Below are 24,310 nucleotides of genomic sequence, written 5' to 3'. Positions count from 1 at the left end.
CAGGCTTCAGCCTTTAATTTGACTTTTCAAAAAGAAAAGAAACGGCAGCAGATGCTGAAAAAATATTCCTTCTGCAGTTCTTCAATGAAATCTAGGTCATGTAACAGTTTCACGGGTTATTTTTTTTTTCTCTGCCCAGGCACTGTAGTCCTTGTGGCTTTTTTGGCTAAGGATAAAGTGTGATACCAATAGCTGCTGTTGAATTCAGATTTATCCCAGAGACATCCAACTTCTCACCTGGTTTATAAAGGTGGTTTGTACCATCTGGGGGCTGATCTCTAAGCTTTCTGTGTCCCGTGGTCTCACAAATTCTTTTAATCTTTGACATTCCTCTGACCTCCCTGTGTGTGTTTTGTTGGTGTTGTTTTCTGACGGTGTCTTTTCTTCTGCTCTGAATAAAATGCTGTCAGGAGTAGGATTATAAGCAAAATGAATTACTTCACTTAATGGGAAATTATGTTTAGATAAAGTAGATTACAAAGTAGGCTATTAGTAGTGGTTAGAAAACAATGTTTTGAAGTAGGATATCTTGGGGCAGGGAGAGTTTGTTCAGAAGTGTGGGGTTGTTTTTCAGGTTGGCTGTGACTCAGAGTTTGTATCTTTTGTGGCTTCTGGGGGAAAAAAAAAGAAATAAAGAGTTCAAACCAGTTTTTCAGGTGCCCACATCACACAAAATACATCAGTGTTCTTGTATTTGTTGTCTTGGTTGTGGTGAGGAGGGCACAACCACAGGAATCAAAGCTTCCCTCAACATCCCAAACCAGTGTCTCGGGGTATAGCCCGGAGCCTGTTTCATGTGCAGACACTGGTCCAATATAGGGGTGTATTATATTTTCTCTTTGGGGGCTGCAGGGGCGTTTTCCCCCAAAGACACTTGCCAAGATTTTTGGTTTGGCCACCCTGGGCTTGCTTCTCCTTGTGCTACAGGCTGGAGGAGCTCCTGAAGGGTGACAGGGTGTGGAGTTACTTCATACTGCTTTGGTGGCCTTCTGGAGATGAGGAGATCCATCCAGGAGTGCAGATAGATTATTTCTCACACCCTTCAGTGAGCAGGAACACACTTAAACTAGCAGCAAGATGTGGGAGAAGCCTTTCTTCTTTCACTTGGGCTGGAGGACCAGACACTGCTTCCAACTCCCATGCTGTATGCCTGATGAGTAGGAATGAACAGGGAAAAAGCCGCTTGGACAAGGCTCCCAAACTGATGTATGGAAAAAACCTTGGGCCTGAAGGAGAACCCCCTGTGTTTATAACACTTGTGATTCATGAGAAAACTCAGATATCATGCAGGCGCCTCTCACGAGCACTACATTCCCTTAAATAAGAGGTTGTGCTGATTCGACAACGGACATGGAATTGCTGGAATAGAGAGGAGTGTTTTCAAAGAAATAGCCAATATTTTACTATCAGTTCTCATCTGTTCCCAGCGTAAATCCCTGCCATCGAGTGGGGCTCAGGTTGTTGAAGTGATCTGCTGAAGAAAAGCTGCTGGGTTGCATTGTTGGCGTGCACCAGATGAGGACCCATGTTACGGAGTCCAGACAAGCTCTCCTAAAGGACCAGGTGTAAAGCTGTCTTTCAGACCCTCCTCAGAGCTGTTAGAAAACCCTGAGCTGGGAGATGTGCATCTCAGCCTGGGCTGCTCTCAAAGCTTGTAGAGAGCCTGCACACCCTCTGTTACGATCATTTTTGTGGGAGGCAAGGTTTTGTCTGGTAGCATGTTGTGTGCCCAACCACAGCGCTCTAGGGGGGCCAGTGCTGTCCTGGGTGGGAGTTAGAGCAGCCTTAGTGCTGCTCTACTAGATGAATCCTTGCCATATTCCTTAAAGGCTAATTGTGGCACATGGAGATCAGCAGAGTACAGCTGCGCTGGGATTTAGGAGCAGGGAAGAGACGGGAGGTCAGCTCCACTGGCGCTTTGCCATGTAAAGATTTCCCCTTACATCATCTGGCTGCCGAGGGCGAGTTTACATCTGCCTTGCACCCCGAGGGAATTGCGGTGTCAGGGAATGAGGTTGCTGAGAGTTCTCCCCAGTGCAGCCGAGACCTGCAACATGGCTGGTGCTCTGACTCCCTGGCATCGGCGGGGAGACGTCTGAATGCTGGACCTGGATTTTCACCGGAAACATTCCATGTTGGCAAAGCTTTTCTGGGTGGAATATGTGAATGAGAGGGGAGGAGGAGACGAAGGAGACCATACCAGAAAGGCCAACAACAGCTCAGCTGTGATGTAGAAGGGCACAGGAGATGGGTAGAGCAGGGAGATGTATCTCCAGGAAGCCCTTCCCCAGGCACGTTGGCTCTTCACTCCTCTGCAGCAAGTCCCTTCCTTAAATTTCATTCAGAACTAGGCAAATAAATACAAATAGATTTTAGCCCCATCCTGCTGGGGAACGGGAAAAATTTTGCAAGATGGGATTGTTTCCTGCCTGGCTTTCTCCTAGAAAGGCTCATTGAGCAGCCACAGCCATGAGCCCTGCAGAGATATGGGACTAGGGGAGCATTTTGGCCAAGGGAGAAGCAGGGCCAGGAGCTTATGGGTCCCAGTTTGATGGAAAGCCACCAGCTTTCCTTCTGCATCCAGAGCACAAGCCACCACCAGGTTTGCTACTACCCCAAGGCAGTCACCATGTCCACGTGTTTTCTCATAGGGCTGATAGTGACAGGACAAGGGGGAATGCTTTAATAGGGTGGGCATAGATTAGATATTAGAAAGAAATCTTTCACTGTGAAGGTGGTGAGGCACAGGAACAGGTTGCCCAGAGAAGTTTTGGATGCCCTGTCCCTGGAAATGTTCAAGGCCAGGTTGGATGGGGCTTGGAGCCATGTGATCTAGTGAAAGGTGTCCCTGCCCACGGCAAGGGGGGGTTGGAACTGGATAATCTCTGTGGTCCCTTCCAACTCAAACCATTCTAGGATTTTATAGTCCTATGGTGGTGGGGTGCTCCCCCAAATACAGTCTTTTTATTTGGAGGCAAGATGTGCCTAGCAGCAATTTGAGAAGAAAACCTGGTATGGAGCAAGACGGGAAAGCTCCCAAGCTTAAAGGCCTGGGAGAAGAGGAGATGGCCAAAGGTAGAGCTGGTGCGTGCTGGGCCGGCCAAAATGTGGGGCATAGCCGGCTCTCTTACAAGGAGCACATACCTGATCACATCTCTCTGCTTTCTATTTTTGCCCTCGATATGCTCACTGCATTAGCAGACTTGGCTTGGGAGGCATTCGATAGCACGCTCCTGCTCTAAAGCAACTTTTCTGAATGCACAACATGAATCCTCCATTGGTGGGGTCACGCAGTAATGCTTGAAGTCAGAAGCTATTTTTAAAACTAAATTGCAGAACCACACATGGCTTTCATTAGTGCTTTACATCAAATTTGTCAGCTAATTAGTGGTTTTTCATCACCAGTTTTTTGCATAGTATTTTATTTATTCGCTCTTCAATATTGTCTTGCGACAAACCCCTCAGCCCTACGTACAGTCCCTGGCACTGGTGCTGCCAGCAGAGGAGGGAGGAAGAAGAGAGCCTGCAGGAGACCTTTCTGATCCTCCTGATGGATGGGCTCTCTGTGTTTGGAGTATATTCCAATATTACGTGTCTGGAGTGGGCGGTTTGCAGCCCGTGTACTCTCTTCCCTCCCTACCTCCATTTAGTGTTGTAAATGATGTATTGCAGTCCTGAACTGTCTTCGGTTCGGAGGAGGAGGAGAAACCAAGAAAAGTTGCCAAACATGACTTCATAAGGTTTGACTTTAAATTGAACAAAGTTTCTTGAGCATCTTGGATTTTTTTTTTTTTCTTTACAAATAAAGGGAGTACAGAGAGCATGGATTGCTAATGACTGGTAGTTACGGGTCATTAAGCTCACTAACTGACTTCGAGATCAGAACTTTCTAATAACAGCAGTAAGCACTCTTTTAACATTTATTTCTCATTTTAGGGATGGGGAGATGTGATTACCATTTGAAAGTCTGCAGTTATTTTTTTCTGTTCATAATTACAGAGGCAGCTTGTTATTTTCAAGGCTGATTTTAAAACATTTGAAAGTATTCAGTGAAATAATTTCTGTGGTGGTTTTTTTTTTTTCTTTTCTTTAACTGACTCCTTTAAAAAGCTCTGGAAAACAAACACAGAGGGAAAAAATGAAAATATGTTAAAATAAGGAATAAAGCAGTTACTGAAGTGTAATAATCTCGGTTTATAGCACACTTTCCATTTAAATTGGTTTTATTAGAGATAAACCTGTTAAGCGTTGAGGAATTAAGTGCTGAATAGAGAAGGTTGTTTTGCTGCTGTATAAATGAAGGATCCCAGTATGCAGAAAAGAGTGCGACTTGATTTTACAAGTGAATAATTTGCCAGTTTGAAGGGCTCTGGTTACTTTGGCATCTGTTATAAAAATGATGATTTGCTTGTTGTCAAGAGGGATACTGTTTTTTTCAGAGGGGCAAGAGAGGTTTTAGCACTGGGGTTTGTGGGCACTTTGGGCTTTCTCATTCTCCTTACTCCTGGTTTGCTAGAAGGAGCTCAAGGAGAAAATGAGGCAGAGAGATTTTTGGGAACTTCTTGGCACTGCTAGTGAGACACAGACTTCTGTCATGCAGCGCTTTGGGACAATATTGAGAGGGACCAGCCTGCGACTTCAAGTAGCAAAAGTCAGTAATGGTGTGAAACTCTCTTCATTTGGGAGGGCTGGGGGCAGAGAAAAATTCAATAGACCGCGAAGTCTCAGCATCATCTTTCAGACAGCTGGTCCTGGAAAATTTCATTGAAAGACTGCAAATTGGAAGTCCCCACAATTGCTCTGTCGATTCTTGAGCAAAGGTGACTTTGGAAATTTGTGACAGCAGAGGAAGGTCTTGTTTTATTCACTCGACAGAAGTGAAATACAAGGGGAAGGGAGAAAGAACAGATCTGTGCGGAAAATGTCACTTGGGCTGTAACCTGAGCCTTAGCGAGCTGTGCCTTTCGGAGGGTTTGGTGACCCTCTGAAAATCCTTGCTCTCTGGCTGCTATTATTGTAGCCAATTTCCAACTAAAATAAGTCTTTTGTCATCACCAGCCATGCAGCCTCTTGCTGAGAAGAAACAAAACTTGTGCGTGGCAGCGAGGGCGGCCAAGCTGAAGGTCAGAGTGCAGAGGCAGATTGCTGCATCCCCGGGGCTGGGGCTGGAGCTCACCCGTGGGACCGGCGATGCACCAACAGGGGAGTCTACCAGTGACCTCTGGAGACAGACCCCAGACAAGAAGCCTAAGAGAAAACATCCTAGTAAAATGCAAATGGGAGAAAACAGGGTTTCCTCCTCCTCCTCCTCCTCTTTAGGCTTATGCAGGTGGAGTTGCTGGGTTTTTTTCTTGCTTTTTGGTACGTGGCAGAAAGCGCAATCCCATGTGTCCAAATAGGGCAAGGAAAACTTAAATTGAAAAAAAATAGTAAATACCCTAAACTTTTGTGTTTGCCCAACTGTTCAAACGTTTTCTCCATGTCAGATCCTTCCTCTTGCAAAACAAAAAAGGAAAAAAAAAAAGAGCTTGAAGAAAGGAACCCAAATCACTTTGAAACTTTCTCAGCTCTCCTTGGGCTGGGAGGTGGGTACAACTTGTACACTGAGGGATCTTGTGTTGTCTGTGCCACTACTCTTTTGAGGCAGTAAACCCAAACCAAAAAAAAACCCTTCTTCATCAGAGCAAAGGTACCAATGCATAGAGCCACTGGTATGGGGAAAAATACCTTATACAAGTTTTTGAGCCTGACTTGGTCTTTGTGCACATGAGTAAGGTTATGCGTCTGTCTTAAGTTTTATTCTGAGTTGTATTTTGATAATACTCCATTTCAGTAGCATTTAGTATGCAAATATCTTTTTTAGGTCCCGATTCCTCTGAACTTTTAAAAATTAGAGTGACTTAGGGTTTCTTCTCTTGAGATAAGTGAATACGAACATTTGGGAAAAGGGACAGGGAGATTTTTCCTGTTAGCTTTTCTATTCCGTCTTTTTTGCTGATGTTAACATCAGCCTGGCACCCTGGGAATTCAAAGAGTGATCAAAAGATCCTGGCCCTTTTCTCAAAGCAAAAAAAAAATACAACCCAGAATATAAAGAAATTAACCCCATGTCCATGTATTTCTGCAGCAGCAGCTAATTCGCAGTTTTGCTTGCAAAGAGTTCTCAAATGTGATTTATAAACATAGTAGCGCTGCATTGTGCTCTCTCAGGGCAAACCACATTAATAGTTTTAATCTGATGAGTTCTTAGGAATTCCAGGTTTAGGATGCAGGAAGAAACTTGAAAGTGAATACTTTCTTCTTTATTTTTCTTTTTTCTTTTTTTCTTTTTTTTTTTTTTTTTTTTTAATGCATAGTGGTTTGGAGTCTACTATAATGCAAAGTAAAGCGTTGTGTTACAAAGGCAGGGAGGATGGGACAGAAGGTTAAAGGGCATCCTGGAAACAAACAGCTGGACCAGTTTATTTAAACAGATACAAGGATGGGGAGCTGACCTCCGTTTGACTTCTAGTGGGAGGAGCGAGAATGTCATTTTATTACTTTGCCCAGAAGGAAAATGTTCTTGCGTCTGAATTCCCCCCGAAGACATCCAAACACTGGGCTGTTTGGCAGAATTGCTACTTATAGAAAATACTTACCTGAATGCGTAGGAAGAAGATAACTGTTAAGTACCTGTGTGTAAAACGTTCCTAAAGCAGATATCCCAAGTGATAGCATGGGGCAAACGGGTGAGAATATGTTTTACCGTAGGCACGTCTGGCGGATAATTATTGGTAAACTCTAGATATATAGTTTATTCTGGTATATTAGTGTATATACTATGTATAGTATAGTTTATTATCTTGAGATCCCCCCCTTCTTCTTAAAAGTGCTTGTAGTTTGGAGGAGAAGGAGGAGAGGGTCTTGAAGTTGGGGTGTGCATGCTTGATGTTGCTCAGCATTTCTTTGGGGTCAAAGCTGTTGGAAAAATGAAGGTTTTGGTGACCAGTCACTCTCACGGCTACCAAAAATCCTCCCCCCGTTTCCACAGTACCAAGTCCTGGGAATGCGGCAGGAGAAGGATGGAGTAAACACAGCAAGAGCCTTGCCAGACTTGCAAAAAGAAGTGGCTGAGGCACTAGGGTTCTGTGTTGTTGTTTTACTTTGAAGAGTTACTGTGAAAATTGCTTTCTGCAAATGCAGATTACAGATATTAAACAATTTTCCAATTGGTCATGGAGCTAAGGCAGCTAATGGGGGAAAAAAAGCAGATTTCTTTTAATTGCTTATTTCACATGGTGTTTGTGCTACACCTGTGCTTATAATGAGAAAGGAAAATTAGTCTAACCTTCTGCTCACATGATTTTAATTTTCATGGTTTGTACAAGATAATGATAAACTGATTTGCAACACTGTTTGCTGGCATTGAGGGTGGTGTTTATTGGAAATGTGTAGAAAAATTGATCCAATACTGTTGCTGACAAAACATGACCTAGTTCAGGTGTAAGGTTTCCAGATTGGCACCCAGATTTGGTGCCTTTGAACCCGTTTCCTCAAGACAAGGGGTTTGATAAGGACTCAACATCTTGATTAATTTTTGCAGGACTTTCAGTATTGGGTGTCAGTGGGGAATGGGAGATAGGAGGAGTCCGAAATCGCTGTGCTGGTCTTTGATGAGGGCAAAAGAAACAGCATGGGGCAGTGGTTTGCTATTCTTCTCCCCTCTGGTGTAGGGGAATGGGTGGGCAGAGCTGATTCCTGCGGAAAGATCCTGGTGGCTTTATCTCTGTGGTAGGAGAGCTCCTGCTAAGCCACCTCAAGCAAAGGCAATGAAAACAAGTATCAAGTATTCCTTTGTGAAGTTTCCCATCCCAGTTTACAAGTGTGGTGTGGTTTAGCCAATGCTCACGCATCTTCCTTTACTAGTAAATATTGCGGCGTACACATTTTTATTATTCTTTTTGTCTCTCCTAAAGAATGAAAAGTCCAGTTATGCAACTTTGCTGTGATCAGATCTCTGTGAAGATTTTTTTCCAGATGGATTTTAACTAAACTTTCTGATGAGCGAAATCTCAAGAGAGGTTCTTCAAATGCTCTTCGTTCAGATAGGTTCCCAGCCATGATTTCCAGCCTCCTGACTTCAGAGCCACAAGGAGACTGGGGCACTTGTGATCTCTCTCCTTCTTCTGTTTTGCTCCAAATTATTTTGAATATTTCCAAATAAGCATTGCAAGACTAACTGAGGCGAAGAGCTACAGAAACACAAGGAGTAGGGTTGCAGATTGCTATTTTTAAAAATGACCGTACCTTCTTTTTTTTATTATTTCCAAAGATCTGCTTTTCATTGTTCGGGGGGGAATTTTCAGTATTCCAGTAATTACAGTTTAACAAGATGTTTGCTGTAAATGGTCAGGCCTAGCTGGAGAAAACAGGATTATAAATTCAATTACTGTAAAGCTATGACCTCGCCTTGACCCCCTCAGACTTTGCATAAAGAGAGGGAGGGGGGAAAAAGCCCACCAAGAAATGGCTAGGAGGAATGCATGGCTCTGAAGTCCCCAGCAGTGTGACTTAGTGGTGATAAAAGTCCAGACGTTCCCTCATTTGATGGGGTTCTGCCATCACAGTTCATTATCTTAATAGTGGGCATTAAAAGGGAATTAGGTTTGCAAGAGGTAGGGGCAGGTTTTGATAAAGAAAAAAATTGGAAAAAGAAGTCAGAGGACATAAGGCAGAAATGACACTAATGAGGGGGGAGGTAGCAGATGCCCTCACGAACATCTCGCTTCACACGTTTTTGTTTTTTCGGTGCCCCATTCTGTATTGAGAAGAGCGTTGCTGGTATTGTTTCCTGAAAACTCGGCTAATTCCCCCATGAAAAGATGAAATGGAAGTGTCCAACTGTGGTAAAAAGCAGGCAAACATAAATCAGCTTGGAAACCCCAAGCTCGTGCTCTCAAAGGTCATGAGGGTTAGAGGTTTAGCAGTGTTTGCATCCCCATGCAGCTCGATGGAGAGCGCCACAACAAGGGCAAGAGGGCTTGGGGATGGGTGGAAGACATCCCTTCCCTAACCATTTGCTTTCCTTTTTTTTTCTTGCAGGTTTATTAATGCTAGAAGAAGAATAGTTCAGCCCATGATAGACCAGTCCAATCGAGCAGGCAAGTCCCCAATAGTAACTGTATTCAAGTCACGCAGGCGAAAACCATCCTCAAGCCATTCACGGGGAGGTCCATTACCTGGTAAATAAATGAGAAATGAATGCTGGGAGTGATTGACAATTAAAATACAACCAGCTTTCTTTCATTACGACCCTAATCATTTTAAAATGATTAAAAACATTTGGGGGAAAAAAAAGACACTGAAAATTCAAAACGAAAAACTAAAATGATCCGCTCCATGACCGGACTTTCTGTACATGATCCCAATTATTCTTATTTTTTTTAGCAGTTGTTTGGAGTTTTCCTTTTACCAGCTCTTTCTGCTCCTGTGACCACTCCCTGGTGCATGGCTTGGTGTGGAATTGCTGTAAACTTTATTACCTGTCAAAAGGGCAAAGGGGTCAGAATCGCTTGTGGGACTCAGTAAAGTTCAAAGACATTCAATGAGGTAGAGCTTTATGTGCTTTAATAACCCAAGGCAGCTTACTTCTGAAGCCGGCTTTTAATGTACAGTCAAAACCTCCAGTTCAGGTAGTGGTACTTGTACAGGGTTCTTTTGTCCCTTGGCTCTTCTTTTTAGTAGCTGTCTTTTGGGATTGCTGAGTATTTGCTGTTTACTTTGGGGGGATTTATTTCTACTTCTTTAAAAGACCTTAAGTTTCCACATGCTGGTTCTGTCTGGGGTCCTGGCTCGCAGCTCTGTGCAGGTATTTACCATCGAGGATTACCAGAGCCCGTTAGTCCCAGTTGGTTTTGTTTTCCAAGTCTTGCTGTCAAACTCTCCAAATACATTGTTGTCCAAGATGCCTTTGGACCACACTTCCTCTTCAAGTACATTTGATTATTTGCCATTAGAGGTAAATATCTGGCATGGACGTGTTCAGATCCTACTCTTAGAAGGCACAGGGGCGTAATTTAACACACTGTGATTTCAGTGTGACTATTCCAGCCATAAAATCCGGCTCCTATACAGGTTTTTGCATTGACGTCAGCAGCGGCAGCAGCTGGAGCCCGGGCTCCTCATGTCTCAAGATTTCAGTTTGCAAACTTCATTTCCAAACTTGCAGAAGGAGATTAAGCCAAAACTTAAGCGTGCTTGTTAGGCCGGCGCTAAATTCACACAGTAGATATTTTTCCCTCTCTTTAGAGCCAACAATGATAGCCCGCGGGTAGGGGGGGTTGCGTCTCGATGCCGTGAGAAGAGATGACCCTCTTGGCTGCTGCTAAAAGGCAATGTTCTGCACTTTTCCAGTAAGTCAAGGAACACCCTATAACCCCGACGGCCAGCCGATGGGAGGTTTCGTGATGGACGGCCAGCAGCACATGGGCATCCGAGCACCAGGTAAGCCCCGGGAGAGCATCACCCACCTACGGGTGGCCTCGATCGCGCCACCGCAGGTAAACACACCTCCGCCCTCCGCTGCCGTCCCAGCTGCCTGCCTTGCCTCACCTGTCTTCTGCCTGCCTTCCACACCGCCGAGGGAAACCAGGCACCTCCGTGCTCGAGCGGTCCTGGACCCTCTGCCGGTGCTGTGTTTTGGAAAGGGGCTTTTGGCACTATCTGTTGACTTTGCTCATTTTCTGGCATCTTCTTGGATTTTTATCTCCCTCTAGGACCTATGAGTGGAATGGGCATGAATATGGGCATGGAGGGGCAGTGGCACTACATGTAACCTTCACCTAGGTAACCAATGGCAAAGCCAGGGGGAAGTAAGTACAAACGAGGTCTTTGTTCTCACTTTGTCCGAGGGATATTTGTCTTCTTGCATTTCCCTATGTTCTCCCTGCCCATAGCCTCATGCTTGTTCCTTCCTTTCCATCCATCCATCCTACGCCTGGGCTCCTTCGGGTTTTCTCTCCCTCTGGTTCAGCTCAAGCTTTCCAAGCTCCCAAAACCCCCCGTGCGCGCGCGCGCCGTACGCTGACGCTGCCGTACATCGACGCCGCCATACATTGATGCTATTATCCATCCCCGAGCACATGACAAAACAAGGAGCAGCCGGGGAGGTGGGGGAGCCCGTCGTCTTGGCAACAGACTGATTTGCAAAATGTAAGCGGTCTGCAGCAGCGCAGGGAGAGGAAAGAGCATGTCCCCAAAGTGTCATAAATCTGTCTAACCGCAGTTGATGCATGAGTTACATTTCTCCCGCTAACCTGCAAGACACCAAAAAAGCCAAGCGGAGACTTCTCGTAGGGTAGGAAAAAAAGAAACACACAGAACGAAAAAACGGCAGCTTCACTTAGTTGCGTTTCGGAAGGCGATGGACAAAACTTTGATTTCTTTTTTTTTTTTTTTTTTTTTTTTTTCAAGTTTATTTCTCTTTGTCTGTCCGTCATAATGGGATTACGTGTGGCAAAGGAAAAAGAGAGAATACAAAATAGAGGTGTGCGCAGCAGGCTATGGAGCTTAGCCCAGGCTAATTGACTATATCCAAATTAAGTATGCCATCACTTGCAGTGTGACAAATGGATTTGACTTATTCAGTATACAAAAATAGAGATCATTAATGCAATCTTCAGTGGCAGGCCTTGCGAAGAAAGCCTAGAAAAACTGTCCCAGTTTTTTTTTTCCCCTCTTGTCTTTTATAGGGGAAAATACATTATACGAATTTTTGTAATTTCTTTTTTTTAAGAGTAAAGTGGTTTGAAACACCAAGACACCGATACCATGTTTAAATGGTGCATGATTCTGTTCCTCTAGGTCTTTTCTGGAGTTGAAAGAGTTATTTCAGCATTTTTGCTGTGCCCCCAGCCTATATTAACATAGGGTTTGAAGTTACGCAGGGCAAGTGTATTTCGTAGTACTCTTCTCTGGGCCCAAGTCAAAACTAAGTTTTAACAATTAGCTGTGAAAACATTCCTCTGAGCTTGGGAATGCAACAGCCTTATTACCTCATCATGAAAATTTCTAGCTTAGTTAATTTAAATATTGTTTCTTAGTTTCTGGGTCAATTAAATTTAAATGATGTATTTTATGCTTCGTGACCAATTAAATTAATAGGTTATTACAAAAAATATTATCATCTTTTTTGATTAAAGAGCTGTGAGTACAGTATATTTTATAAGCAATTTTCATTAGTTCAAAACTGTTCCTTTAGGCTAGATTAAGCAGCTATTCATTGCTAGAGCCTTGAGACCTGATTCCAAGGTGTTCGGCGCATTCACAGCGCGCTCTTACTTAGAACTAAAGCCAATTGAACCTACTTAGCAATAGCGTATGCCTTTCACCCTTGATGATTATGGAGCTTATAGCTCTCCGAAACAATACACCTGTCAGTTCCCATCAGCTACAGCAATCCAAGCAGAAGGCAGAGGCCCACAGAAAGCAGGAGGTTTTATTGTTTTAGGTCCAATTTTTTTTCTTATTGTTCTCCCAAACCCACTGAAAGGTTTGACTGAGTTGTGCGTCTGATTTTTCTTTTTTTTTTTTTTTTTTTTTTTTTGTGGCCAGAGGTGAGCACGGGGGAAAGAATTAATTGATAACTGTTATTGATTATATATATATTTTTTTAATGTGTTTAAAAATACGGGTTTGGTTTAACAGTTGTGCTTAGTAATCCTATCAATTTCGGCTTCATATGAGGCCTTTGTTCAGCAACGTATGTTCTTGTTGTATAGCATCTACTTGAATGGCACAAATACTTGGGAGAGATTCCAAGTGATCAGGCTCAAGAGCTAAATAAATAGCTGTTGATAAACCTTGACACCTATTTAACCCATCTCTCCTCCTGAGCCCCTCATTAACGACAACGAATTCCCTGCCCTGTATTCCCAGCATGCTTTTACAAGTGGGGAGACGAAGGCAGGTGGCTGGAGTCAGGTCATGGGGAATGGAGCCCACCTGAGAGCCCTCACAGGGCTTGGTGCCACCACTCCTTGTGACTTCAGTTATCTTCAGGCTGGCTCTGCCTCTCTCGTGCTTCCAGATCATAAACAACTCCATTGCATATGCTCCTAACCAGAAAAGGAGAAAGTGGTTTTATCTCCAAAAACTCTGTATTTGGAGGGGAGAGGAGGTTCTTGGGGGATTTCTTTTTGACCTGGGAATCGTTCCTGTTGCCTTCATTGTGAGTCCATACATAGACTCTGATTCCACAAAGGCAACTTGCGCTCGCGTATCCGTGACTCTGCATCCCTCCTTGGGCTCAATCCCGGCCTTCTGTGCCCGAGCAGATGAGCTTCACGGCCCAATGTCGGCAGCCAGTCCCCACCACTCACCACCACCTCTTTCTCTCCGCAGGGCTGCAAAGTATGCCAGGGGATTATGTGTCTCGGGGTAGTCCAATGGGTATGAATATGGGACAGCCAAGCTATACCCCGCCCCAGATGCCCCCCCATCCTGCTCAGCTGCGTCATGGCCCCCCCATGCATACCTACATTCCTGGACACCCTCACCACCCAGCGATGATGATGCATGGAGGACCACCCCACCCTGGAATGCCCATGTCAGCATCAAGCCCCACAATGCTTCATACCGGCGAGCCAGCAGTGAGCGGACAAGTGATGGACATTCATGCTCAGTAGCTTAAGGGAAACACACGTTGTCTGCAGCGATGGTAGATTTCAAACATTGTCTTTCTGCAATGACTATGGAGTTCTTGGTGTCAACTTTGGACCAAGGGACGTTCCAGTTCTTCACAGGGACCCTGAAAAGCAGGAAAACACCAACCGAAGTCAACTTCTGGGGACATGCTAAATACCTATATAAGACATTAAGAGAACAAAGAGTGAAATATTGTAAAATGCTATTATACTGTTATCCATATTACGTTGTTTCTTATAGATTTTTTAAAAAAAATGTGAAATTTTTCCACACTATGTGTGTTGTTTCCATAGCTCTTCACTTCCTCCAGAAGCCTCCTTACATTAAAAAAGAAGCCTTACACTTATCCTGCAAATGACAGAAAGGGCTTATTTGCAGGATTTTTAGAGCATTAAAATAACTATGTCAGGCAGAAGAATCTTTCTTCTATCCTAGGATTTCAGCCATGCACACTCTCTCTCTCTCTCCCCCCTCTCTCCTCCTCTCTCTCTGTCTGTCTTTCTTCCCTTTCTCTCCCTTTCTCCCCATCTCTCTCCCTCTCTCTCTTTCTAGCCTGGGGCGTGAATTTGCATGTCTAATTCATTTACTCACCATATTTGAATTGGCCTGAACAGATGTAAATCGGGAAGGATGGGAAAAACTGCAGTCATCAACAATGATTAATCAGCTGTTGCAGGCAGTGTCTTAAGGAGACTGGTAGGAGGAAGCATGGAAACGGAAAGGCAGTGTATTTGAAGCCTAATTGTCACATCAGAGCATCCTTGTCCCCATGCAGCAACCACCACCTTGTACATCACTTCCTGTTTTATGCAGCTCGAAACATGGACTGAAGATTTATTTTTAATATGTTGACTTTCTTTCTGGGCAAGACATCGGTCATGTGTGCATTTTTTTTTCCATAGTCCCATCATGGAGCATTTATGTATACATTGTAAATAAATTTTGTGCAAAAAGGACTGGAAAAATGATCTGTATTATTGCAATTTTTTGTAAAAGTAGCAGTTTGGTATGAGTTGGCATGCATACAGATTTACTAAGTGGGATAAGCTAATTATACTTTTGTTGTGGTTAAACAAATGCTTGTTGATAGCCTTTTTCTATCAAGAAACCAAGGAGCTAATTATTATTAATAATAATCATTGCACACTGAGTCTTAGAGTTTCTGATTGAAACAGTTTGGATTGTATAATAACTCAAAGCCCAGTTGTAGTAGTTTGAGTGCAGTAATGAAATCTGAATCTAAAATAAAAACAAATTATTTTTTGTCATGGTGACTCCACTGCTTGCAAAATTTGTTTCCTGTCCCCATGCAGTATTTGTAGCCATTCTATCCCAAATTGGGAGCTGAGCAGCTACAAAATTCAGCTGGCTCTGGAGATGTTATCTATCATTTGCTATTTAAATATCAGCTTCATATTTAAAGAATGTAAAAATAATGCTACCCTCAGTAAAGAAACTTTCTTGGAACTTGCACTGTAAATTTTCAGGATGGGAACTGTTGCCTGTTAATAAATGTAATATCGTAGGGCATTATTGGACAGAAATTTGTAAATAGTATGACCCTCCCTGCCCTCCAAATTCTAGTTCTAATACACAGTTTAAATTATCGAGTTTCTTTCTGGAATTGAGCATACTAAGGAAGGAGGAAAATAAAACTTGGGAAACATTGCCTGGGCAAGGCATGTCTTAAGGGCATGAGGTGCTGCTGGACCCCTGCATGCAAGGCCAGTGCAGGCTCTCCTCTCCTCTCCTCATTAACCAATTTCCTCACACATTTGTACGTTTTCTGCACCGCAGCCAGCGAGTAAAACAGTCCCAGTCAGCCTGGGCAGGCTGCGGCTGGAAGACCTTCTCATTTGCTTTAAATCAAATCGCAGCTATAGAAGAAAAAAATCGAGTTTCCCGAGGCTAGGAAAAGGACACAAATATCTTAATTAAGGCAAAATCATGCAACAGCCCCCCCCCCCAAGCCAGCCGGCATCCCCGGCGGGAGGTGTCCCGGAGGTGTTTTGGGACAGGCTCCCGGCGGGGCCCTCCTGCTCTGCGTGTCCCCTGGGTACCCCCGGGCTGGGCAGGGGGCAGGCGGGGGTGCAGGCAGAGGTGCAGGCAGGCAGTGCAGACCATTCTCAGTGAAGCAAACCACCAAAGTGGGGTCCTCTCCCCCCACGGCTTGGACCTCCTCCCCCCCCTTTTTTTTTTTTTTTTTTTAACCCTGAGTGTTCTTTTTTTTTTTTTTTCTCCTCCTTTTCCCCCTTGTATTTTTAAAGGGCCGCAGTGCCGCCAAGGAGGCTGCACATCCCGACTCCCTCTTTGTGAGCCCGGAGTAATGACACTTTTCTGCCAAAACGTGAATGAACGAGGCTCACTTTTTGCTTTTTTTTTAGTTTTTTTTTCCTTCTTTTTTTTTTTTTTGCTTTGTTTTGTTTGTTTTGTTGTGCTGTGTTTGGATTTTTTTTAATGTTTCTTGAAAGACAAAAACAAACCGCCCTCTCGCAGGAGAGGGCACACGCGTCCCTTCTCCTCGCGGCCGCAGCGAAGTGGGGCACAGACCTTCCTCCGTGGGACTTTATTTTTTGGGGAGGGGGGACCCATTTCAAATTAAACCCACTATTACATCCCAAGACATTTAATCAGCTGTAATTATAACACATTCAAAATGAAGAATATGCCCTGACAGTATTTTTATTGTTATTGTTCATCGCATGATGTTAGACAGCTTCAGAGGCACAGGAAAGAGAAGTAAACGGGTTACAAATAGGGAATTATCCCTCGTTTAGCATTAAAATTCATTTAGATAAAATTGCCACAAACATTTAAATGGGGAGATTAGTTCCCCCTCACGCCTTATTGCACTCTCTCAATGGCTCCGTTAAGAACATTTTACACGTTGGAAATTCCGCCTTTTCGGGCCGCTCGCTGTTTCCTAGCTACCCTCCTTTCACCGCACCGGGGGGGCCCGGAGGGGCCCGGGGAAGGCCTCCCGGCTGCGCCTCCGCGCCTCACCCCGGCCCGGGGGCTGCGCGGGGGCTGCGCGGGGGCGCAGTGCGGGAGCGGGGGGGAGCGGATCGCCCCGCTGTCCTGCCGCTGCCCGCTGCCCGCCGCCCAGGAGCAGGAGGAGCAGGAGCAGGAGGAGGAGGAGGAGGAGGAGGAGGAGGAGGAGGAGGAAAGCCGTCTTCGACTGCCATCTCTTGGGGGCTCGGGAGAGTGACGCGGGGGGGGAAGAGGTGCGGGGTGCTCCGGGGCCGCCCGCGCAGCGCCGCGGGCGTTGCGCGTTGGCGGACCAAAGTTTGCGCAACCCTCCGTGAGGCTCTATTTCTCCTATTTCTCCCTCCTGTTTTTTGTGATTTTTTTTAATTTTTTGTTTTTGTTTTTTTGGGGTTTTTTTGTGTTTTTTTTTTTTTGGGGGGGGGTGGTGGTTTGGTTAGGTTGTTGCCTGTTTTTTTTTTTTTTTTTTTAATCGGCCCCGATTTCCCGCGTCCCCCTTCTCTTTTTGTGACAAACGTCCCCCCATCGGCCCTCCCGCACCCCCGGGCGCAGTGTCCCGCGGAGCCAATACCTCCCCCTGTCCAGAGGCGGACGAGGGGCCAGACCCCTCAGCGCGGTAGTTGCACGGGGCCTGGCCTGTGTCTGGGCTGGGCACCCGCACCCCACGAGGGTTTTTTGCGGGGGGACAACAAATTCCAGCCAGGAGGACCGCGCCCCCCTCCAGGCAGAGGGACTCGCGGGAGGCGGCGGAGGCGGTGCCTGCCCTGCCGTGCCTCTATCAGCCACAGGTACTTTCGGGCTCAGAATCGGCACTTTTCGGCCACGCGGTGAATATTTCCACCCTCGACTCTGGTGCGCAGGAAGTCCCCCCGCTACCCGGGGCCTCGCTCCCCGCGTCCTGAACCTGCGTGGAAAACAGCAGAGCATTTACCCACTCCCCTGACCTTGCTGTGCCTCCCGGGATGAATACATATATATATACATAATTATATATTTATATCCATATAAAAGCGAAGGAACGCTTCCCGAGGGCCAGGAGGAGGCGGCTGCCCCCGGCCGCGGGCAGGGGCGGGCGGTGCGGGGGCGATCGCGGGTGGGGTGGGTGGGCGCTCCCGGTGCCGCCTGGAGGTGGCTGCTCAGCTCCGGGCCGGGCTGGTGCTTTTTGTGTGACAGCCAGTAAACCTTCCTCGTCCCTTTAATGCGTGTGGAAATAACCCGCATGCCTGTGTGGCAGCTGCTTCCAAAGCCCCAACTAACTCTTTTGGAAGAGCAGGGCGAAAAGAGTGAAAGGCGAAAGAAAGACTGTTCATTTTTTTTCCTTTGGTGCCATTTTGGATGTCATCTGTTACCTTGGTGACTGTGCTCAGCCCCCAAAGCCCCTGGATTGTTAGGGAGGGAAAAAAAAAAAAAAAAAAAGCATGCTATTTCTGCACCGTCATTTATCACTGTCACCGCATAATGATTCCCCTCGCAGCTCCTTATTGATGTTTGTAATTGCATTATCTCATAAAGGGAGGGGGTGGCGGGCCGGGATGATCAATGGAGCCGCGCCGTGCATGCCGGGGTCAGGGGCTGCGGGAGGCGGCGGGGCCCCCCCGGACCCTCCCGGCCGCGGACCCCCCCGGCCCCGCTCCCCGCCTGGCAGACAACAAGTCCCGGGCACCGCCCGGAGCGCGGCCCCGGCAGCCGGCGGGCAGGGCCAGGGCAGCTCCCGGCGGGGCCGTCCTGCTGGGACCCCCCAGTTTGGGGAGAGGGACTGAGGGAAGGAAAAAAAAAAACAACAACTCCCCCCAAAAGAGGGCTTCAGCAAGGGAAAAAATTAAAGTGGGTTTAATGTGAATTGGCTGGGGAAAAAAAAACATTCAGTGAATTCCACCCCCCAATTCTAAAGAGTTTGGCCGGTACCTGCCTGGAGGGCGGCTGTGCGGGGGTGCTGTGGCGGGGGCTCTTCGGAGCGGGACCCTTCCCCGCAGAATCCCCTCGGCCGCGGGGGATCCGCGGGGCCCCGCGGCGCGGAGCGGCGGCCGCACCGGGGGAAGGTCCGGCGGCGGGGAGCGCTGCCGGAGACACCGGGGACCTGGGGAGGGGGGCACAGGACAGGGCTGGGCCACCTCGGCGAGGAGGAGGACGCAGAAACGCGGCTCGTTTCCCGCATTTAGTTGGGTTTTTTTACCGGTTTCTTTTCGCCGAGCGCTTTATAGAGAGGGCAGCGCTGCGGAAAAACCCCAAACCGGAGGAGCCCACGTTTTTTCTTTCCCCCCTCTTCCTTCTCTCTCCCTTAACTCTTTAAGGATTACCAACGAAGTAAAGATTAACTCCTTTTCCCCCCTCCTCGCAGCAACAAATGAACTCCAGCGCCCGAAAGTTAAAAGAATTATTTTCCAGCCTCATCCCCAGAGGATGAGCCAGTGCACCCCATAACCCGGGACTTGAGGGGACCAAAGCCGAGCCCGTGGGAGCCGGGACAGAAAGATGCTGAATTTCCCTCAGCCACCCTAGGCAGCCCCGGAGCCCCCCTTTGAGACGCAGCGCTAAACCGAGGGGAGAGCAAATCTCTCCGGCTCGTCCTTCCCCGCATTGATCACCTCTCTCCCCAGGTTTCCCCCTCTTCAATCATCCCTTGGAAATTTAGCAACGCTTTAGTTTGAAGGTAATACAGCCTAAGTGTTATTGTTCTTTCCCCTGTATATATAAATATATATATATATATAGGAAAAAGAACATATATATGTAAATATATTTTTCCATATTTCCTCCAGGAATGAGGGTTGGCGCTACCGTTAACCTTGTAAAGAAACGCCGGTTGTCTGCTTTCACATAAACATTCATGATTCCAAATAAACTTTATAAGGATTTCAATTGGAAAGGTAAGCAGTCGGCAGTGCGAAGACATGGCACTTGAAATTTCAAATGTGAACTAATCCAACTTAGCTATATTTTCCTCCTTTTCTGGTCTGATAGTTTGCAATCTGGAGTTCCATACTTATAAAAAAATATTTAGTGCCATAGCTCACGGTTAAAATAGTGAAAAATTAGTCTCGTTTCAGAAATTATTTATTTATAGAACGAACATGATTAAAACATAAAAAACACACAAACTGCAGCTGCAACAAAAAAACCCCACCGTGATTTACGATTATTAAATCTTTGATTGCCATGTTAATGTTTCTTTTTCTACCTTTCATTTGCATTTTAATCTATCGAATCTTTACAATTTTGCTGCCTCCTACTCGAATGATTGATTACACATCTGAAAGAGGGAAAAAAATCCTAAGCTTTCTAGGCGAGCTTCTCTTTTTCCTCCCCCCTTCCCTTTGCTGGTTTGCTTTCTGAAACCTTCCTCAACAATGTTAATGCAAGCAGGACAAATTAATTATGCTCTTTTAAATGTCAAAGGTATAAATAAAAATGCTCCCACCCCCCCTTTTCCTCTCCTTTGCTGCTGCCCCAAATGGGAATATTTTTCCAAGCCGCTTGTTTTAAAAGCAAGAAGGAATCACCTGGTAAAATACAATTAAAAGAAACATACGCGCAGCATCCTGACTGTAAATAAATATTATTGCGTGGACATTTACTTATGGAGTGTGTGTGGGGGGAAAGCAACCAGAGAGGCAGCGGGAGGCAGGGAGCGGAGGTGAAGGCTCTCTGGCGCAGCGGCAGCGCTTCCCTTCGCTGCTGAGCCTTAGTTTTGGGGTTGTTCCTCGTGTGCCCCCCTCGCCAAAAAAACCCCCCCAAACCCCCAAAACAACAAGAAAGGAGGTGGTCAGGGTGCAGCCCACGAGAAGAGAGGAGCAACCCCGTGTTTTTCCCCTTGCCTCTACCCCATGGGCCGGGGTGGTGGGTAGAAAGCCGGGGGGGGGGGGGGCGGCAGTGTAATGATCCCCAAAATGGGGGTCCCACCTGCTGGGAGTGCGCGCCACCGGGGAGTGGGTGCTCAGACGGGATTGCCCACGAGGGACACCCGCCTGGGGGCTGCCAGCGGGGAAGACCCACACAGGGGGTGTCTACAGGGGGGCACCGAGCTGGGGGATGCCCGAAAAGGGACACCCGTCCCGGGGATATCCCCCCCGAGGGGATGCCGGCTGAGGGACACCCACCTAGGGGACACCCAGCCCCGGGGCTGCCCACGCGGAGCATGGGGCTGAAGGCAGCCCGCGGGCAGGGCTGGCACCTGCGGGGGCCGAGAGGCAGCTCCCTGGGGAGGAATCATTGGGAAAAGGGGAAAGGAGCGGGCAGGGCGGGAGGAGCGGAGGCAGCGGCGCGGAGACTCCGCACCTGCGGGCGCGGAGCGACCCTCGCGGGCCGGGCAGACAGGGAAGATTTAGAGGTGAAGAGATGGCAGATTGTTAAGAAAGTAATAGTAAGGTGTCCCATATACTACAGTTTTATTGTGGGGTAGTAACTACTAGATTTATTTATTGCCGAGGCAATATAATAAAGATAATGACCGCAAACTCAAGATAAATGCTTACGCCCATAGCTGGTCAATTCTTTTTTATTTAGGAGAGTGATCCGGAGAGGTGAAAGTCATCTTCTCCCAACCACAAATATCAGTCTTGGTTTCCACCAGGTTATAAACATGACATGCAAATAATGGAGCTGCTGCCGGGCGCAGAGGGTTTGGGGTCGGGGGATAAGGGGGCTGCGCCCTCCCTTTGCTTTTCCCCTCTCAGGAGCACCCAAAGAGAAGAACACCGAGATGAAACAACTGGGGAGTGAGCCTCCCCACGGGGAAAGGGGAGAGAAGGGGGTGACAAAAAAAAAAAAAAAAAGAAAATAACGCCCCCCTCAAGCCCGTGGGGAAAAGCCACTTGCGAGGGGAAGCGCCCAGGGGAGCGGCCCCGGTGCCCCGCACCCGCTGCCGCCCCCGCTCCCCTGCCCAGGGCGATCGTGTGTCAGCCCCACAATGGACGCTTCTACTCCCGGGCGCTTTGATCCCTGCACGGCCGGGAAAAAAGCCACCTGACAGCGAATCTGCGAAGGGCGGGAGAGGGGAAAAAGAGCGAGGAAGAAGAAAAAAAAAAAAAAAAAGGGAGAATATAGAGCCGTGCAATTTCGTGGTTTGTGCGCAGGGTGAAATTATAAGGTTGAAAAGTGCGAACAATCCTCCTCAATCTTTTACAACATCAGCGCTGCTTCTCAGCCTTAACCAGAACCTCCCTTTTTCCAGCGGAACGTGAGTTATCACATCCCCAGCCTCCAGCCTTCGCTGTCCCCGCAGGACGGGCAGCTCCCGCCTCCGCCAGCCGCGGCCAAGCGCATCTCCCCGCGCTGCGCCGGCCCCTGCGCGCCGCGCAAGCAGCCGCGCAAGCAGCCGCGCCTTCTCCTCCCAGCACGGCGACTCGTCTGTCGCACTTCAAAGGGTGATAACCTAATTGCTTCCAGAGTTTAAAAGTAATTAAGCTGTATTAAAGGAACTTCAAATAAAACCCGGTTTGCCTCGCACTGGCTCCCCTTGCCCTTCAGGAGGGTAAATAGAAGCCCCGTTTCTGGGAAAAAAAAAACCTGCATTAAAAAAAATCTTGCATTTGTATAACATATGCGAAAAATGTAAACAGATTTCGTTTTTGAAAGGGTATGGGTAAAGTGGTGGTAATTATGTATAATTAATGCTGAAGGGAAAATGAACACATAATAGGTTCCAAAGATTAAACCATCTGTAACTATCTGGGGAACTTTTAAAGTTTTTCTTTTCCTTTTTTTTTCTTCTTCTTCTTCTTTTTTTTTTTTTTTTTTTTTTTTTTAAATACATCTATTTCCTTTCATTAAGGATTTTTAGTTGTTAAAATTCAAGTTAAAGTTTGCATCTCTGAAGTATTCTAATTTGAGAAACAAATCCTTAAAAGTTTCGGCAGTTCTCAATCTACAACTTTGAAGATAATCCAATATAAAAATAAATTGAATGGTAATTTTAACCATTAATAACATTTGTGGCACTTAATTTAGTTAGGTGCTGGCTTTCCATTTTTGATTACACCATAAGGAAGTTATTTTACTAAGAAATGTTAAGATAAAGTATAGGCATTCCCACACATTCTTTATATTTTTTCTGGCATGTATTTATTATGGTCTACTCAATCTATTTTAATTTCTAGGTAATGCATAATCACTGGAGCCAATTTTTTTCCCATGTTTGCCAGGGTAGAACCAGACTGTGAAGATGTAGGTCCTGCATATCTGTACGTGACATTCAATACGAGGGACTATAAATTTAAATATATTTTTCCTACTGTCTCAGATCTAGTTCACAAAAGTAAATCCAGTGCCTTTAACATTTGCCAAGGTAGGAATGGATCTAGCTTTAGCAGCACTAATAGATGTTGAGATGCTGTGTGAGCTGTAACTTCTGTCAGCGACTGTGCCTTTTTGATAATGGTAATTCCTAAGGTGTGAAGGTAGAGTTGTTAAACCTCATGTATTAATGGACTAGTCGCCCTAGCAGTGGTTTACAGAACTGGTGGCTGGAGAAAATAGATGTATTTGTGCAGAAAGAAGAATAAAAGTTGGCAGGAACTGAAGTTTAAACTGCTTTGTTAACTCCAGCCTCCACTTGAGAAGCAGAAATAAATCTCCTTTCAGTCTAGATTCAGGTCTGGTTCTGCTGCTGTTCTGACTATTCAGGTATGTGGGGGATGTTTCCTTCTCCAGGAGGGAAGGATAGATACCTCCTGTGGGGAATTCACCAGCTGGCAGTTCAAGACAAGGTTTAGGTTGTCACTCCCACTCCCCAATTATTGTGTCTAGCTTGGAAAAGCAAATTTTTAGGCAACAGTACTGCTCTTTGATATCTGCCATACTGCAAGGGTTCATATACAGCTTAACCCTTCAAATTAATTCCCAGACTCGCTCTTTAATGCAGAGGCCAAGCAGCTGAGCCTCAGCTTGGCGTTTCTGGCAAACCCAGCTGAAGATGCTGAAGACTCTACAGCAATGAAGGGGTTTGCCCCTCAAGGGATAACCTACTTTAAACCCACAAGCAACTTTTGTGCCTCTTGCTCCTCAGCTTACCTGGAGGAGGATGAGCTGCCAGAGGATCCCAGCCCAGTGACTCACCTGATAACTTTTCCTGAACCACATCCATGTTGTGCAGAGATCAAAGTGAATAGTACTTGGGCAAACGTACATATGGGAAGGGTGTGGAGGAGAACAAGGCTCAGATGGGGATTGCAACCTCAGGAGCTTACTTTTTGGGGATGAAAGGCCCAAAGTGAGTCGAGTACTCATAGAAGCTATGGTGCCTTTTAGAGCTATAAAATCAGCTTGCTATTGGAATGCTCAGCTATTTGCTGGTGACAGCACAAGGGCAGCCTGTGCAGGCAGGTGCAATGATCCCTGGCATTGACCAGCATCTAACAATGGTGGATTAAGCCAGCTCCTGTTTGGGTCCTGATAACTCATGCAACACCAGAAACAAACTTCAGCCAAACGCTTTTTCCCAAGCCTGGGAAATCCCTTGCAAAGCCTCCTATGCTCAAAAAAAAAACCCAAACCCTTCCCCCCCACCCACCCCCTGCGGTGTCCTGGATGGAAATAAAGGACAAAACCCCCACAGTTTGTCACTGTCTTTTACCAGAGCAAATTAACAGAATACTTCCCTTTTCAATGTCTTTTGATGTGCTAATCGTCACTCAGCCCCATGTAG

General features: G+C 46.3%; 1 protein-coding gene and 1 long non-coding RNA gene across 5 annotated transcripts in view; one reads left to right on the top strand and one right to left on the bottom strand.

Annotated features, from left to right (window-relative positions):
• MEIS1 (Meis homeobox 1) overlaps window positions 1–14,951 on the top strand; it is a 107,946-nt gene extending 92,995 nt beyond the window's left edge. For 2 of the 4 annotated variants that reach the window (XM_064647619.1, XM_064647618.1), the window contains exons 10-13: window positions 9,082–9,140; window positions 10,393–10,482; window positions 10,755–10,850; window positions 13,381–14,951. In XM_064647619.1, coding sequence (XP_064503689.1) covers window positions 9,082–9,140; window positions 10,393–10,482; window positions 10,755–10,813 — 208 coding nt within the window. In that variant the 3' untranslated portion in view covers window positions 10,814–10,850; window positions 13,381–14,951. The remainder of the gene's footprint in view (window positions 1–9,081; window positions 9,141–10,392; window positions 10,483–10,754; window positions 10,851–13,380) is intronic. The other 2 variants (XM_064647616.1, XM_064647615.1) reach the window with 1 other exon arrangement.
• LOC135410819 (uncharacterized) lies at window positions 11,974–13,415 on the bottom strand. Its single transcript, XR_010428890.1, has 2 exons — window positions 13,181–13,415; window positions 11,974–13,094 (listed from the first exon to the last, which is right to left on the bottom strand). It is a non-coding gene; the product is annotated as an uncharacterized LOC135410819 (long non-coding RNA).
• Window positions 14,952–24,310: the final 9,359 nt, after the last annotated feature.

The sequence above is a fragment of the Pseudopipra pipra genome, chromosome 3, assembly GCF_036250125.1.
Source record: "Pseudopipra pipra isolate bDixPip1 chromosome 3, bDixPip1.hap1, whole genome shotgun sequence".
NCBI classification, from domain to species: domain Eukaryota; kingdom Metazoa; phylum Chordata; class Aves; order Passeriformes; family Pipridae; genus Pseudopipra; species Pseudopipra pipra.
Note: the sequence above shows the minus strand (reverse complement) of the source record. Positions and strands in the feature narration are given on the sequence as shown.